We start from the raw sequence: 17,005 nt of genomic DNA on the forward strand, positions 1-17,005 counted from the left end.
GTACAAAATAGCAGAATCAATCATCTCCTTTCACATGATAGCCACTTCTTTGTATCCTCAGATGTTGCTCTCATGAAGTATGCACAAAGATATTCACCATTAGTATCACCCATCAAAATGGTTAAAATTTAGAAATCTGAAAACACTAAGGATCTGTGTGGATGAGTGACAGCAAATTTCACATATTGCTGGTAGGAGGGTAAAAATGGTGCAACCGGTGGAAAACTGCTTGGCAGTTTCAACAAAAAATGAACAAAGATCCACCAAAAGACCTAACAATTCCACTCCTAGGTATCTAAATGAGTGCATGTATCTCAAAAAAATATAAAAATGTTTATAACATATTTGCCCTGAATCCTACCCAGAACTGGAAACAACCCAACTGCCCATCATCAGAATGTAAGTAAGCTCTTGCCCATTTATACAGTGGAATTCCTACATAGTAATAAAAAAGAATGAAAGTACTGGCACATGTGCAACATGAATAGATTTTACAGATTTGTAGAGTAGAAGCCAGACACAAAAGCACATATTATAGGAGTCCACTTATCTGAACCTTATGAAACGGGACCACTGAAGAAACCTTATAGGGGACTGGAAATGTTCTGTGTCATGAAACAAGTGTACCTACTTGACTATATATGTATGATAAAAACTCAAGCTCTTCACTTAAGATCAGTGCATATTATATGCTGTATGTATGTTATCTCTCTAAATGGCAAAAGAGTTTTCAGTAAACCCCTTAAAAGTTCCAGAATGCAGTATCAAGCAGTTTCTAAGCCTCAAATTTCTTTGAGTCTCCTTCAATTCACTGCAACATGGCTCTCAGATTCAAGGCATGTTTCTGATTAGTATTTAAAATGATGTACTCCTACTTCTTAAATAAAACTGCTTACTCTGTGGCTTCTGGAGCCCACTATCACATTTTTATATTCTAATTGAGAAGCAAAGCTTTAGCATTTAACAGCTAACACTTTATTCGTTTTGCAGAGATTTGTTGAGGTAATGAATGAAAAAAGAAAATGTACTTAGGAGATGGGCACCTGAAGCGATAAGAAGGAGCATCAGTGAAGCTGGAGGAAACAGGCACATTTAATGAATTCCAGTATCACAACAGTTATCCAGATTGATGTTGCTGTACTATTCACAATAGTCTTTTCTCTCCAGTAGTAATTTGCTAATCTTTGTAATTTAGACTTTATCTCATAAATATAATAGAATATATTTTAAAATTATGTTCAGTTCTATGTTAACAGAACCTGTGACAGATGGAATTAAAATAAGCTTTGGCTGGGGCGCCTGGGTGGCGCAGTCGGTTAAGCGTCCGACTTCAGCCAGGTCACGATCTCGCGGTCCGTGGGTTCGAGCCCCGCGTCGGGCTCTGGGCTGATGGCTCGGAGCCTGGAGCCTGTTTCTGATTCTGTGTCTCCCTCTCTCTCTGCCCCTCCCCCGTTCATGCTCTGTCTCTCTCTGTCCCAAAAATAAATAAAAAAAAAAAAAAAAACGTTGAAAAAAAAAAAAATAAGCTTTGGCTGAGCTTAATTTTTTTTTTTTTATTAAACTGAGGTTATTGTTAGTTGGAATTCTGTGAATGTGCAAGAAATGAGATTAAAAGCCTAAAAACAAATAGGAACAGAGAAAGCTGTGAATAAGTGACCTAGCCATAAATTAGTGGGAACTAACAGAAAAAGTGAAAGCAATTTAGCAATTCAGGTTTGAAAACTGGGAACAATATATTTTGGTTAAAAAAATTATGATTAGTATTGTGATTGCTTTTTAACCCAAGGAAAGTTAAAAATTTTTTTTCTTTTTCAAATTCGAGTTCAACATGAGTTATAAGAGAAGCAGCAAGCAATTGGTTCAGATTGTAAACTGCCTAAGGGACAGGAATAAAACAAGTTTTAATCATCACTCCCCATCACCTTCACTCTCGAGAATTGCTGTGTATTCTGCAAGAGCTCTGTTGCGATGGAAAAACCAAAGAAACGAAGGAAAAGAAATAGCTCCGAACTTTCTCCTCTACCAATCCCCAAAAGAGCCTAAATCCCCCAACATTTTGTCCCACCCTCCCTCTTCCTAGGACTTCGAGTATCAGTCACTCTTCCCTCTAGCTGCAGCCAGCTGAACGCGGATGGACTTGGGCGGAGTTAAGAGTGGGAATTCAAGGCTGACTTTCGCCTTCCTTACTAATACAAAAAGAGACCTAAGGGAGCGATGGGCAGACCTTACTTTGCAGGCTGGGGCCGCTACACCCCGGCCGCACCGTGAACTAAGGGTTTCTACAGGGAAGCTTATCGAGTCCCCATCCCGTAGTCCCTCACCTCCAAGTGCCGCAAAAGCTGGGTGGCATTCGCCTCCGACTTAACGGCTTTATACTGACTGATGGTCAGGAGCAAGGACTTCAGGCAGGCGGTGGAGTCCATTGGCACTCGCCACAACCCCACCTGGGAGCCACTACCACCCTGCCGGCACCGGCCTCCAACTTTCGCGGCCCTTTTTTTGATTTTTCAGCCCCACCCCCCCCAAGTCCCGATGCTTCCGGTTCCGGTAGCGCTCCGGAAGTGCCTGTGTACCCTGGGAGAGCTGCTGTCAATGAAGAAAGGAGAAGCGGGAGGGTCTAGTGGGTCTGTGGGTTCTTCAAGGGGGTTGGAAGCTGTCCTTTCCCGAACTTCTTTTCCCACTCCCTCAACCCACCGTCGCTTCGAAAAGCCGCGAGCTTTGAACTTCGAGATCCCGCGGAGACGATAAATCTCGCGAGAAATGCGATTGCGACTCAATTTGCGAAGGGGCGGTTAGGCGCAGGGGGGTCCGTGTTCATTAGAGCTCTCAGTTTTCGTTTGCTTCTTCGGCCTTCACGCTGGATGGCCGGTTTTTCTTTGTGCATGAACCTCTGCCTGAGAAATGGTCGCTTCCCCGTAGTCTAGACACGGTGAGGAGCTCTGAGGAGAATCTTGGCCTCTAGATTTTGAGGGGGCCTGGGAGGGACCTCTTTTTAAATATTTTTCCTGCGTCCACCCTTTCTACCCAGAAATGTTTGTTTTTCAGAGTAAGCCTGGGGCCATTGGGATTCTGTGGCGAGGTAGTCATGCCCTTAAGGTAGTCGTCAAACTTATTCCAGAAAGCTAGCTCCTGGTGACTTCTGGGCCAGGTATTGCTGCGGAGAGTGTTCTCATTAGCGTCAGTTTTTGTAAGTGAAGGTATCTATTTTTATTTGGCATGATCAATTGCTTTCTAAGCCTCGGTGTCTTCTATGAAACACGGCACCGCCCTTTGCGTTTTTTGTAAGAGATAATATTGTGCGTGTGTATATAATGAAATGAGTTGCTGGCTTTGGAGCTTTTTTTGCTTGAAGTATGCTAATATTGAATTAAGCTTTAAAAACCAGTTTGGAAACAATTGGAAGAGCAAGGCGCATGTCGTTTTAATTAAATCATTCGTCATGGATCATGTTTTGTCAGTTCAAAAAAAAGTGTTTTTACATTACATTTTTAAAAAGGATTTTTTATATTAAAAGTTTTTAGTTTGAAAGCTTACAATAATCCAGCCAATTGAGACATACATGTAAAAATAATTAGGTAATTAATGTACATATTCATTCATTCTGTAAACAGTTATCGATTGTATAACGTGGGTTAGAAGTCGCAGGAGAACAAAGATGATGAAGTATCCCTGCTGCGAAGCAACTGTCTAATTGGGGAAATGTACTAAATAGGTAGTACATATGGAATTCATATAAGTTAGAGGCACCATGCAGTTATGTTGACCAGTGAAGCCAGGCTTTATGTTTACGAACTCTGGTTCCACCTTTTACTCTGTGACCATAAGGCAGATTCTCTCTGCTTCAGTTTCTTAAAATCCGGCTAACGGTAGTACCTGTTCAATAAGTTAAATAAATCAGAAATCATTGAGAGCCTACAGTGTAACAGGTACTTGTCTAAGCACTAGCGATTTAAGTGAATAAAACCTATGTTATGGAAATTACGGTCTGATAGGAAAAAAACAGTTTGTAAGAGGTGAGATGGAGAAAAAATTTAGCAGAATTATTCTTGGAGAATAATGGTGGTTGGGAAGAAGGGAGTTGGGAGGTCAAGATAGAGCAAGCAATATTTGAGGAAGTGCTTCAAGGAGTTGAAGGAGACAGCCCTGCTCTCTAGGGGGAAAAGTAGATAGAAAAGCAAGGGCAGAGATCCTGAAGTGGGACCATGATGTGTGTCAGGAACACCAAGGATGCCACTATGACTAGGGTAGACAGCAAGGGTGAGAGTAGCAGTAAAGATGAGGTCATTTCAGGTGGTGCAAACCATTATAAAATGAGCTAATCAACTTACAAGAATTTAGAGCAGTTGCCTGGCATAATTACTTTCTCAGCAGGTGTTAGTTACATCTTAGTTCATTAGCAAATGCAGTGATAACCTTTTGGTTGGTGTTAGACTTTTCACTAATAATGACAAGTGTCTCATCTTCATACTCATTCTCAGCCAAGGGAAGAGGTCAAAGCTGCTGTCTGTAAATGCCATCTTTCTTTACACTCTTTCATTTTAACATAAGTAATTATCCATCTTTCTTTACAATCTTTCATTTTAACATAAGTAATGATACAAATTTTGCATTCTCGTCTGTAAGATACTCATTTTAATATGTCTTTCTTAAAAAATCTTTTTCAAAAATTGATGTTGGAAGTATAGTAGGATGTACCATGATGGTAACTGTGAGAAGCCCTAACACATTTAGGCAGAGATACTTGCACATCCTAATATGAGAAACAGTCTTATTTTAGGCACCAAAAAATGGGGAGGAGGAGGAAATGGTGGTGATGATGGTGATGAAGCTCGGTCCAGATGACTGAAGACCTTATTCTTGATACTGAATTCAGTGGTGATCTTTGGCTTTTAACTGGGGCCTGATCTATTTAGGTTTGTGTTTTAGGTTGATTACTCTGGCAACTGGGCAGCTTGTGATTTTGATAAGGATAAGGGTAGGAGTAAGGAGAATATTTAATTTGCTGAGTCTTTGCAAAGGATTACCAGGGGTAATTGAAGTGGAGATAACAAAGAGGTGAAAAATTGGAGAAATAAGTAGGTGAAATAGGCAGGATTTAATGACTTATTTCAGATGTGAAGAGAAGCATGAAACTAGAAGGGACTCCAAGTTTCTAGTTGGGGTGACTGAGAAGATAGATACTGCTGAGATAGTTAATACTATTCAGGTTGTATTTCATGTTCAGTGAAATTTTATGTAGTTTATCTTCTAGTCTTGTATTAAGTTTGTTCCAGGGCATTGTATAATTTTTGTTAATGTGAGCGGGTTCTCTTTTTCTCCTTTAAAATTTTGTTATTGCTACTGTAAAAAAAAAAAAGATGCTGATTTTGTTACATCTTTTATCCAGACCCTGACTAAAATCTCTTATTAGTTTTTATAGAATTTTGTTTACTCTCTTAGACTTTCTCACTATATATCATCTATAAATAATAATTTCATCTTGTCCAGTATATGTTGTCTTTATTTCATTAGTGCAAAAACAAATTGGAATAATCATGGTGATACAGAACATCTTTGTCTTATGATTTAATTGAATGGGAATGACCAGTATTTTAACACTTAGTATAATTTGTGCTATTGGCTTGTAGTAGTCTTTCAAATGTTTAGATTGCCCTTTATACCTGTTGTACTTAAAGACTTGCCAAAGCGTCTACTTAAAAAAATTATCAAATACCTATGTTTATAGATCACATTTTCCACTTTGACATGATAATGCAATGTATTGTGTTGCTTTTTTGTTGTTGGGATAATAATAGCTAACACTTAGTGAGCATTTGTTAGAAGCCAGGCACTATTCTAAGAATTTTATACTTACTAATTAATCTTCATAACAACTTCATACTTTAGGTACTATTATCTCCATTTTACAGGTGAAAAAACTAAGGAGAGTGAAATAATTTGCCCAAGGTCATACAGATTATAGTAACAAAACTTGTATTTGCTATGATGCAAATATTTTATTCAGGATTTTGTATTTAAAATTTTTTCATTAATTTTTTCTTTTGGAATTTGTGAACTTTTGAAAAATGAATTGGATGCTTTCTAATCTTTTTTTCTGTGCTACAGAATGAGAATCACATAGGAATCAGGTGGTCCTTGTAGATTGTATACCACTGGCCTATAAAATCAAGTAGCTGATTTAGTGGTAGATCTTTTGAAAATATTTGAATTGGTAATATGGTTATAGATCTGATCATTTTTTCCACCTTTCCTTAGGTTTGGAAATAAAAATATTCTAATATAGCAACTATTTCTTTAAATTTAAAGAATTTAAAAAAATTTTTTTAATGTTTATTTATTTTGAGAGACAAAGTGCACGTGCGAGCAGGGGAGGGGCAGAGAGAGTGGGAGGCACAGAATTTGAGGCAGGCTCCAGGCTCTGAACTGTCAGCACAGAGCGCCATGCAGGGCTCGAACTCACAAACGGTGAGATCATGACCTGAGCCAAAGTTGGACGCTTAACCCGCTTAACCGACTGAGCCACCCAGGTGCCCTAGATTTAAAGAAATTTTGATATGAAGTTGCATCAGTATTCTAGTAATTTTCTTAATCTCTTCATTGTAGTTTTAAATTTCCTTTTTCATTTAAATGTTACCTATATTTTTCCTTATGGAAAGTTCCTTACTGGAACTTTCTAGGGGTTTATCTACTTCATTCAGCTTTTCAAGAACCAACTTTACTCTTTTCCTTTTTTGTCAGAATCACTAATTTTATATTTAGGTTTATTAATTCCATCCATATACATATTTTCCCTTATTTTTATTTTTTTTTAAGGTTCAAGGCTTAGCAGATTTACATATATATTCTTTATAAAGGACATTTATGCCCACAGATTTTAAAAGGATAGTAGCTAAAGTGAGCATCTGTATTTCACTTTTATTTTTTTTTAATATTTGTTTGTTTATTTATATTGAGACAGAGAAAGATAGAGGGAGAGGTATCTAGAATCCCAGGCAGGCTCCACACTCAGTGAGGAGCCTGATGTGGGGCTTGGATCTCACAACCATGAGATCATAATCTGAGCTAAAATCAAGAGTCAGACACTTAACCCACTGAGCCACCTAGGTGCTCCTGTATTTTACTTAAAAAAAAAATCCAGTTAAATTAGTTTAACCAACACAGGTAAAAAGATTTTTAAATATGAATATTCCTTCATTCTCAAAGAGCTTAGATTCTGTTACACAAATCAGAGTAAGTGTTAAGAGAAATGGAGAGTACTATAGGAACACATTTTTTAGGGCAAAATATTAATATCTTCAACGTTTGGCTTAAAATCCCTTTTCTCCATAGATTTTTTTATTGACATCCTTTGTATTTGCACAGACATTTTCCCTAATTTATAGTTCCAGAAACATATTAAAGGGAGTTAAAAAAAATTGCTTAGGATCTTAGAACTCAGTATTAGGGCTGTCTAGCTCCTTTATTTCTTTTAGAAAAACTTAGCATACCTTTAATTAAGAGTAAAATAGATTTTTTTAGAGAGAGAGTGCTAGCTGGGAAGAGGGGCAGAGGGAGGGAGAGAGAGAGGATCTCAAGCAGGCTCCATGCTCAGCACAGATCCCATGACCCTGGGATCGTGACTGGAGCCGAAACCAAGAGTTGGAACACTCAACTGACTGAACCATCCAGGCACCCCATAAAGTGGAATTTTTAAAAACGTTTATTTTTGTGAGAGCGAGAGAGAGCATGCACAAGCAGGGGAGTAGTAGAGAGGGAGAGAGAGATTCTTAAGCAGGATCCATGCCCAGCATAGAGCCTTATGGGGGGCTTGATTTCACGACTGTAAGATCATGACCTCAGCTGAGATCAAGAGTTGGATGCTTAACTGAGCCACCTAGGCCCTCCTGAAAATTTTTAACGTCTCATGACCAGAGCTTAAGTCCTGTTAGATAAATCAGACTGAATAAAGATATAAATTTGTGACAGAAGTGCAGAGGTTATAGAATACTGAATGTTGTAGTATGAGAATTATACCAACAGTGTGAACACAGAGCTAATTGTTCATTCACCCATCATACATTTAATGAGTGCTTGAGTGGTAACTACATTTCCAGGTACTGGGGTTATGGCAGTGAATCAGATAGATAAAAAATTTCTATCCAGGTGGAGCTTTTATTTTAACGGGAGACATAGACAACAAATAAGAACTATGAATAAAATATACGAATGTAGTAAGTGCTATGGAGGAAAATAAAGGGAAGAGGGAAAGGAAGTATCAGTCAAGATGGAGTGTTGGAATTTTAGACAGTGTGGCATATTGTTCAGTATTTTCTGCATAGCAAATCACCTTAAAACTCAGTGGTTATAAATCATGAGCATTTATTTCTTGCTCACCAGTCTTTGAGTTGACTGCAGTTAGTCTGATCTAGACCTGGCTTGGCTGAGTGGCTCTGCTTCAGCCATTTTGTGGGGAGAAGGCAGTATCTAGAGCTCAGTTTCAGTTATGTTTCGATATCTACTAGACGTCCAGGAGATGCTGAATGGGCTGTCGAATATATTATTTGTAGTTAAGGGAGAGGTCAAGGCTAAAGGTAAAAATTTAAAGCCTTGAACCTAAATGATAAAAGGTGAGTATGGATAGAAAAACTAAACCACAGGGTACTTAAATATTTAGAGGAAACAGCAAAGAACACTGAGTAGTTGCCAGAAGACAGAGGCCCTGTCTTGATTCCATGGTTATCTGCAGGGATAGTTTTACAGTAGTATATGGGCTACTTTTGACCTGTAAAGAAGGGCTCAGGTTGGCAGAGAAGGCAGTCTTAATTTACACACAAACTCCGTCTTCTGCCTTCTGAGGACTTGCGGTATTCAGAGGAAAGGTGGCTTCATTCTTTAAATCAATATTGAGTGCTTGAAGTGTACCAGGTGCTGTTGTAGGCCCTGCAGATATATAGCAGAGGGATTAAAAAAAAATTCCTGACTTTGTGGGGCTTCTATTCAGTGGAGATGTGAGGCCAGATGTAAATTAGGAGATTATTAAGTATGCATAAATAGCAGGTAGAACAAAAGTTCTATTGGCCCGGGTTCCAAAGATTCAAGGCAAAGAAATCTAGTGGTAGAAAATTGGCAGAGGTCTAGGCATGGACTCATTTGGATACCTTGTCTCTACTGTAGTTAAAACAATATTAAATATTCAAATATTCAAATATTAATATTAAATTGATTTTGCCCTTTATGCAGAGCCAGAAAACTAAGTCTGTAGAATTAATGTCAACTTTGATTTTTGAGAAATGTTACCCTCAACACAAAGGCAAAAAACCTGTTAAGCCAAAATTGCTCTCTTTTCAATTATTCTTCCTGTTTCTTTTCCCAGTCAAGTGTTAAAATTCAACTTACCTCTAAATGATTTGCCAAACCATAAAATTAACTTTTTCACTTTTCAAACAATTCCTGTTTTGTTTTGTTTTGTTTTGTTTTGTTTTTTTTCCCTGCACATTTCACAGAATTCAACTTTAGTTTAAGTACATGGTTTGGGTAATTTGGGTAAATGTTTTTTACCCCAATTTCACATCTAATTTCATATCTCAGTATCAGAAGGTTGCCTTTTTTTAAAACATAAATATTATCCATTGTTTCTGAATCCCAATTTTGCAGATAAAGGTAAGTGACATAATTTTATTTTAAATTAAGGTACAATAATCATTTTTAACTATAGTATTTATTGAAGACCTACTTTATACAGAGCCAAGTCCTTTGCATATCTCATTTTTAAATTTCCAGTCTTTCAGAAAGTAGATATTACTATGTTCATGAAAGATATTATTATGTTCTGTTTCTTGAATTAAATTTGGAACTATTTTCTAAGATAGTGGCATCCAAAGTGGAATATGCACACCTTGGGATATGTGAAGCTATCAGGGTGTGGGAACAATTAGAAATTTTTACTTATTTTGATATCATTCTTTTTTATTTTATATTATAGTAATATCTGTATATAATTCATAAATGAATTGCTATTCATGTATTGTCAGTGTATTCTCAGACTTATTGCTTTAGATACATGGTGATCAAAAAAAATTTGGAGACTTCTCCAAAATTGTTAACCTTAACAGAGCATTTAAACACATATTAATTATTGTTCATTTTAGTAGCACGTGTAGTACTGGCATTTTTCTGAATTGTTTTCTTGAACAAATGGATTTTCTTAGCAAAAACTAATGAGAATAGTATATTATGAAATTATCAGATGTCATGATTATCTTTACAGTATCATTACTAGTCAGTAAGGTCACATAAATAGTTTTGTTTCTAAGTGTTTGTCTTTATGCATATTACTCGGTTTAGCTCAAAATTGAACACCACGCTTAAATAGTTAAATATTGCACTTAATGGGACCTAGTGGAAAGAATATGGAATTTGCAGTTAGTGACACTTGGGCCTGAATTTCTGCTTTTATTAATTTGTTAGCAATATGAACTCTAAATCCCTCAGTTGCTTGCTTTTTAAAATGAATTACAGTAATGTTTATTTCACAGTTGTGTGAGGATCAGATGTGTATTCACTGTACATAGGTACTCAGCCCAGAGCCAGACACATAGGAGCTGATGAAAATTAATCTTATTTTTGATGAAACCACAGTTAATTACACCCAATTAATTTTATGAGAGAAAATTCTTCATAACCAAAACCTTGACCTACCTTCTCAGCTAAACTCTTCTTACAAATATATGTCTTTCTGAGATAATGAGTCTTCTTACATTGGTGGATCAGTCTGGATTTGGGTATTGTAGGCCTTGTCATTGGTGGTGAGAGAGTCAAGTGCATATTATATACTCTACTTCCTGCTTGATTATCATCTCTACATGTGTCATGTGTCAACATTCTGTCTTGTTTCCTTTTTCTCATCATTGTCTAATAACAGTAATGATAACATTGCTGAAAATATTCTGCTTTGGAAAATTTGCTTAGTGGTAACATGCTCCTTCCAAGGGTTTCTAGCTGTGTTTCTGAACAGTGATTTTCGCAGTGTTACCTGTAAATAAAAGGAAACTGATGGGTATTTTAATATCTGGATTTTTTTCCCCAGGTAGATCCTAACCTGTGCGTATTCATTATAGGTTCATTATAGGTACATTCCAAATATTAAAAACAAATTAATATATGTTCTTTAGGTTTGCTAAGTCTTGAAGTAACTGGATAGGTCTGAGGGTCTGAGGAAAATTAAAAACCTTCTCCAAACAAACAAAAAACAAACCTACTCCTGACAAGATGCTGGTTGTGACAAGGATATTTCCTGTTTTGGCAGATTTATAAGGAAGGGTGCTGGGTGTACATTGCAGGGTTCTTCCTTTCTGATATAAGCTGCCAGACAGTGCTAATAATGATTTTTTTCAAGATGACAAGAGCTGAGGTATGACAGTGAATTCCCTGATCTTTTAGGGCAAGAATGCTCTTCAGTTTATGATAACTTTTGCAACGATTTTCCAACCATTATCCATGAGTCCTGGAATTTGCCTTAAACAAACTATTTTTTCTTTGGGGTAAAATAATGTTTTGGCTACTTGTGTCTAGCTAGGTATGTTCATTTTGTGGCCTTGCCAGGAAGTCAGATAAAAAAATGGAAGAAATTAATGGAAAATTAGAAAACCAAATAATCAATATATTTTGTTCACTCTTACAACAGTAACAAAATAATGGTATAACCTGTGTGAGTCTAACCTGATGGTCCTAGCCATTCTTGTCTACCTGGAGCTCACACTTGAGTAATAAAGACTTTCAGAGTGCTAGAGTCATAGAGCCTCTACTTTAAAAGCCACCAAGAATGGCTGTTGCTGCTTGCATAGTAAACATAATCAGATCAATAATATTTAAAATTTTGGTTATAAGGAAACTTCCAGTACTAATGTCTTGCCTTATTCCTAGAAAGCATCCTCTTCGTAATGTTTTAAGCCTTGAAGTAATTACTACTCATATGGAGCAAAACATCTCACATCTGTAAGGAATTTTTTGGAATTCTTTTGGGAAAATCTAGCAGAAGTGTTAACAAGCAGTGTCAGAGATCTGCTTTGCTAACAGACCCCTGAACTTCTGAAATACTTCTGTAATTCAGTGCTGATGTCATAAACCAACTTTTTTGTTCTTGTTTTGAGAGAGCGAGCGAGTGTGAGTGGGGGAGAGGGGCAGAGAGAGAGAGAGAGAGAGAGAGAGAGAGAATCTCAGGCAGGCTCCACTTAGTGCAGAGCCAGACATAGGGCTTTATCTCATGACCTGGGATCATGACTTGAGCCGAAATTAATAGTTGAACACTCAGCCTACTGAGCCACCCAGGTGTACTGTAAATCCAGCTTTTTAAAATAGCTATCAAGATTTTACCAAGTTGCATGTTCAGGTTGTTTATTGCAGCATTGTTAGTAATAGCAAAAGAAAAAAAGGGAAGACCAGAGAGGAAGTGTTTATCAATAGTTGTCTGGTGAAATGATACATTTATACAATGGTATATCATACTGTTTAAGGAATATGACATGTGTCATATGTGCTGATGTGAAAAACCCAAGATGCCAAATGTGCAAACTAAGCTGCATTTGTGCCATGTGGGATATATTTGAAAAATGTGTTTTTTGTCCCAGCTCTCAAGCTCATTATTACCTTTCCTTTCCATATGGTAGCAATTCTCCATCAAGGTAGAGAATTGGAAGAAAAAACTGATTTTGCTACAAATTTAAACAAAATTTGTTGATGATAATGAAGGGATGATAGTAACACTTACATAGTAATTACTTGTGCTAGGTCTTGTTCTATTACATATTTTAAACATTTAATCTTGATGACCCTGTGAAGCAAGTACCATCTTTTTTGTTTTGTTTTGTTTTTTATTTATTTTTAAATTTACATCCAAGTTGGCATATAGTGCAACAATGATTTCAGGAGTAAATTCCTTGATGCTCCTTACCCATTTAGCCCATCCTCCCTCCCACCACCCCTCCAGTAACCCTCTGTTCTCCATATTTAAGAGTCTCTTATGTTTTGTCCCCTTCCCTGTTTTCGTATTATTTTTGCTTCACTTCCTTTATGTTCATCTGTCTTGTGTCTTAAAGTCCTCATGAGTGAAGTCATATGATACTTGTCTTTCTCTGACTAATTTCGCTTAGCATAATACCCTCTAGTTCCATCCATGTAGTTGAAAATGGCAAGATTTCATTCTTTTTGATTGCCGAGTAATACTCCATTGTGCATATACACCACATCTTTGTCCATTCATCCATCGATGGACATTTGGGCTCTTTCCATACTTTGGCTATTGTTGATAGTGCTGCTGTAAACGTTGGGGTGCACGTGTCCCTTCGAAACAGCATGCCTATATCCCTTGGATAAATGTCTAGTAGTGTAATTGCTGGGTCATAGGGTAGTTCTATTAATTTTTTGAGGAACCTAAAGTGGGTACCATCTTTATTTTCCAGATGAGGAAACTGAAGCACAGATGTTAATTAGTTTCAAGCAAGGTTGCATAGCTAATGTGTATCAAAGCAGTTCTGTATACCCTTGCAGGAGTATTCCAATATTTTTGCGCTCTTAACTACCAATGCTATGCAATCTCTCAACTTTTGACATTGATATGAAATCTAAATGAGGTACTTTATGTCATTTTTCTTTCTTGTAGACAAATGATTGTAAATATTACATAATACCAGGATAGTCTTAAGTGTTCTTCCTCAGAACAATCTGTTATGTGTTTACTTAATTAACCTTTGTATTTTTTTTAATGTTTGTTTATTTTTGAGAGAGAGAGTGGGAGAGGGGCAGAGAGAAAGGGAGACCAGGAATCCCAAGCAGGCTCCACACTGTCAGCACAGAGCCAGACGCAGGGCTCTATCTCGCAAACCGTTGGATCATGACCTGAGCCGAAATCAATAGTCAGACGCTTAACCAACCGAGCCACCCAGGCTCTTTTCATTTTAAATCATTTAGGTGGTTCTCAACTGGGGCATTTTGTCCCCCAGGGGACATTTGGCAGTGCTTGGAAACACTTTTGGTTTTCACAATGGACCTGAGAGGTGGGAGAGAGTTGCTTTTGGCACCTATGAGGTAGAAGTTAGCGGTGCTCCAAAACATCCTTAAAATGCAGAGTGTATCTTCCATAACAAAGCTTCATCTAGCCTAAAATGTCCATAGTGTCAAGATAGAGGAACCCAGATTTAGTGGGCACAAGAGAAGTTCTCACAACTGAATTTCTCTCTTGAAAAATATATTATTTTGTTTTCAAATTAATAGCATTGAGAAAAATGAGTTGAATTTTAATGTTTTTGCACACGATAACTCCCTTTTTCCATCTGGCATTGTGTGATCTGTAAGGGCCAGAACTGACAAGAGTAGTAAATCCATGGGACATCTATCTACCCACACACTGAAATGTGAACTTTTTGGCTAGTTAGAGCCTCTAACTTGGTCAGATGACTTACGATGAGCACTCGAGTAGATTTAAAAAACAGTGTGCTTTTATAATGTTGAGGTGACAAGTGCTGTAAGGTAAACATTTGAATGAATGATTAAACAATTAGAAACAAAACTGTGCCTGCTTTTTTGTGAATAAGCCACCTTTAAAAGTAGGGGGAGGTGGAATACTTTTGCGATTAAAAAAAGTTTGATACAATTTCAGTAGATAAGAGGGAAGGAGGGAGCTGGGAGCTCAGAGGGAGCAGTAAGAAAGGCATTTTACTGTTGGATAAGGATAAAGATGGCAGGACTTTGTTTTTTACCAGTAAAACAGCCTGTGGATAAGATCATTTTGCTTGGTGGATAAAGGTGTGCTAGAAATTGACACTGACCTTTAACTTGCCCTCTGATCAATTAGCTAGCACCTGAATAGGTTCCTGTGGACAAGCAATCCCTCAGTTCCAGGAAGGGAGGTAAATTTTTAGTTTCCTGCTGACAGGGAAAGCCTGTTGAGATGAACACACCAGGGGAAACCAGATTCATCCTTTATCCCATGTTAACCCTGATTTTGAAGGTTTCCTTCAGCCTCTTCTAGAATGGTAAGAACCTCTGGATTATTTTAGAAGCAGTGTGTTAATGTTTCGGGCTGGCTACTTCCTTTCTGTTGCTAGGCACTTACGCCTTCCTTCCCAGCAGAGGCTGTAAAGTGCCACCGTCACCGCGGCTGCTGCTATTGCAGTAGGGTTTGCCACACATGATCTGCTTAGCTCCTGGGGAAATGATGGGGTTGATGATATTCTCCTGGAAAACCTTTCACCACAGAGATTCATCTCAGGTTGTATTTCTAAGCAGACTAAAAAAGCCATTAGCTTTTCTTAATTCTTAATTCAGGCTCCAAATACCTTCTGATTTATTAATTAATACTATATCCTTTTCTTTTTCAAGCTGAGCACTGAATAGCTTAGCAGAGGCCTTCCATCTTCTCTACCTTGTTGCCAGAGGACTTTCTTCCCTTTTCAGCCTTGTGATCTGTGCAAACAACTGCCTGAAGGAGAGCTTATCAGAGGGGGAGGTATCTGTGTCTGGGCTTTTAAATTCTGGAAATGAGGGGGACTGCTTTGTCTAGAAAAGGTGTGCTTTTGTATAATCTGTGAGATAATGCCTAACTTTTTATTAAAATAAGCAGGGAGGTTATAGAAGCTATAAAAGAAAAGCAGTTTGATCACAGTCCTAGAATTCCCAAAGCCACGTCCTTTTTTATACAGCTTTATTGAAGAGATGAAACAGATCTGATCTAGTGTGAGAGAATAAAAACCTCTTCATCATTAGTGTTAGGTTAGATCTTTCATTGGTATTGAACGAAGAATGCAAATTTAAATTGACATATTTGCTTATTGAGTTTTTAAAAATAAGAGTAAAACTATAAAATAGGAGAACTGGATTCTGCATAGGTGAGATATACTGACAGTAAGACATTTTTGTTAGGGATGGGCAAGAAACTAAGAGGTGTTAGAAAACTGTCTTTTAAATGAGGAAATTTATTTTTTAACCTTTTTTTTAAAGTATAGTTTGCATTTAATGTTATGTTAGTTTCAGGTGTATAACATAATGATTCATTATGTCTATAGGTTATGCTATGCTCATCACAAATGTAGCTGCCATCTGTCATGATATGTTATTATAGTATAATTCACTATATTTCTATGCTGTGCCTTTTATTCCTGTGACTTATTCCATAACTGGAAGCCTGTATCTCCTACTCCTCTTCATGCGTTTTGCCCATGTGTCTTATCCCCTTCCCTCTGGCAACCATCAGTTGTCTGTATTTATAGGTCTGATTCTGTTTTTTGTTTATTCATTTGTTTGAATGAAATAATGACTTATTTCATTTAGCTAATACCCTCTAGATCCACCCATGTTGTCACAAACAGCAAGATCTCGTCCTTTTCAAATATTGAATAATATTTCAGTGTATGTGTTTATGTATATATATCACATCTGTATCCATTCATCTATTGGTGGACACTTGGATTGATTCCATTTCTTGGCTATTGTAAATAATGCTGCAGGGGTGCAAAGATCTTTTCAAATTAATGTTTTTAATTTCTTTGAGTAAATACTTAGAATTATTGGGTCATATGGTATTTCTAATTTTAATTTTTTGAAGAACCTGCATACTGTTTTCCACAATGGCTACACCAATTTACACTCCCACCAACAGTGTATGAGGGTTCCTTGCGTCCACATCCTTGCCAACACTTGTTAGTAAACGAAGAAATTAGATGGGGGTGTGTGTGTGTGTGTAAATGTTTGCATTTGTGTTTTGATTAGAAAGTATCCATTGGATTGTTGAGAGAATTACCCTTACCTTTGTAACTTAGAGCTGGTGTGAGTCAAATATAGAAAATATCTACAGGCAGTATCATAATTAGGAATATTAGTTTTGCAGATGATCTCCCAGGACTTCTTTTAGTCAGGCACCAAATTGCCCCCTTCCCTATTCAGCTCACTAATGACAGGATACTCAGGCCTCAAGGCTTATGAAGGTTCAGGTCCAGCCGTTACTTCTTTTCTACATGTTTGGTTGGCTTTTTCT

The 17,005-nt window shown here is 37.3% G+C and overlaps 2 protein-coding genes across 12 annotated transcripts in view; one reads left to right on the plus strand and one right to left on the minus strand.

Annotated features, from left to right (window-relative positions):
* Positions 1-2,588, minus strand: part of CIP2A (cellular inhibitor of PP2A) — a 33,240-nt gene extending 30,652 nt beyond the window's left edge. The window contains exon 1 of the mRNA XM_019448285.2: positions 2,322-2,588. Within this exon, the coding sequence (XP_019303830.2) occupies positions 2,322-2,423 (102 nt within the window). The 5' untranslated portion in view covers positions 2,424-2,588. The remainder of the gene's footprint in view (positions 1-2,321) is intronic.
* A 131-nt stretch (positions 2,589-2,719) lies between these two features.
* Positions 2,720-17,005, plus strand: part of DZIP3 (DAZ interacting zinc finger protein 3) — a 98,295-nt gene continuing 84,009 nt past the window's right edge. For 5 of the 11 annotated variants that reach the window (XM_019448275.2, XM_019448283.2, XM_019448284.2 and 2 more), the window contains exon 1: positions 2,720-2,929. The gene's annotated coding sequence lies outside the window, so the exon portion shown is untranslated. Of the gene's footprint in view, positions 2,930-3,045; positions 3,188-15,017; positions 15,245-15,354; positions 15,482-17,005 lie in introns of those variants that run through there. The other 6 variants (XM_019448276.2, XM_019448280.2, XM_053903319.1 and 3 more) reach the window with 5 other exon arrangements.

This window comes from Panthera pardus, unplaced genomic scaffold (genome assembly GCF_024362965.1).
Source record: "Panthera pardus isolate Hobbes unplaced genomic scaffold, ASM2436296v1 HiC_scaffold_16, whole genome shotgun sequence".
In the NCBI taxonomy this organism is placed as follows: Eukaryota; Metazoa; Chordata; class Mammalia; order Carnivora; family Felidae; genus Panthera; species Panthera pardus.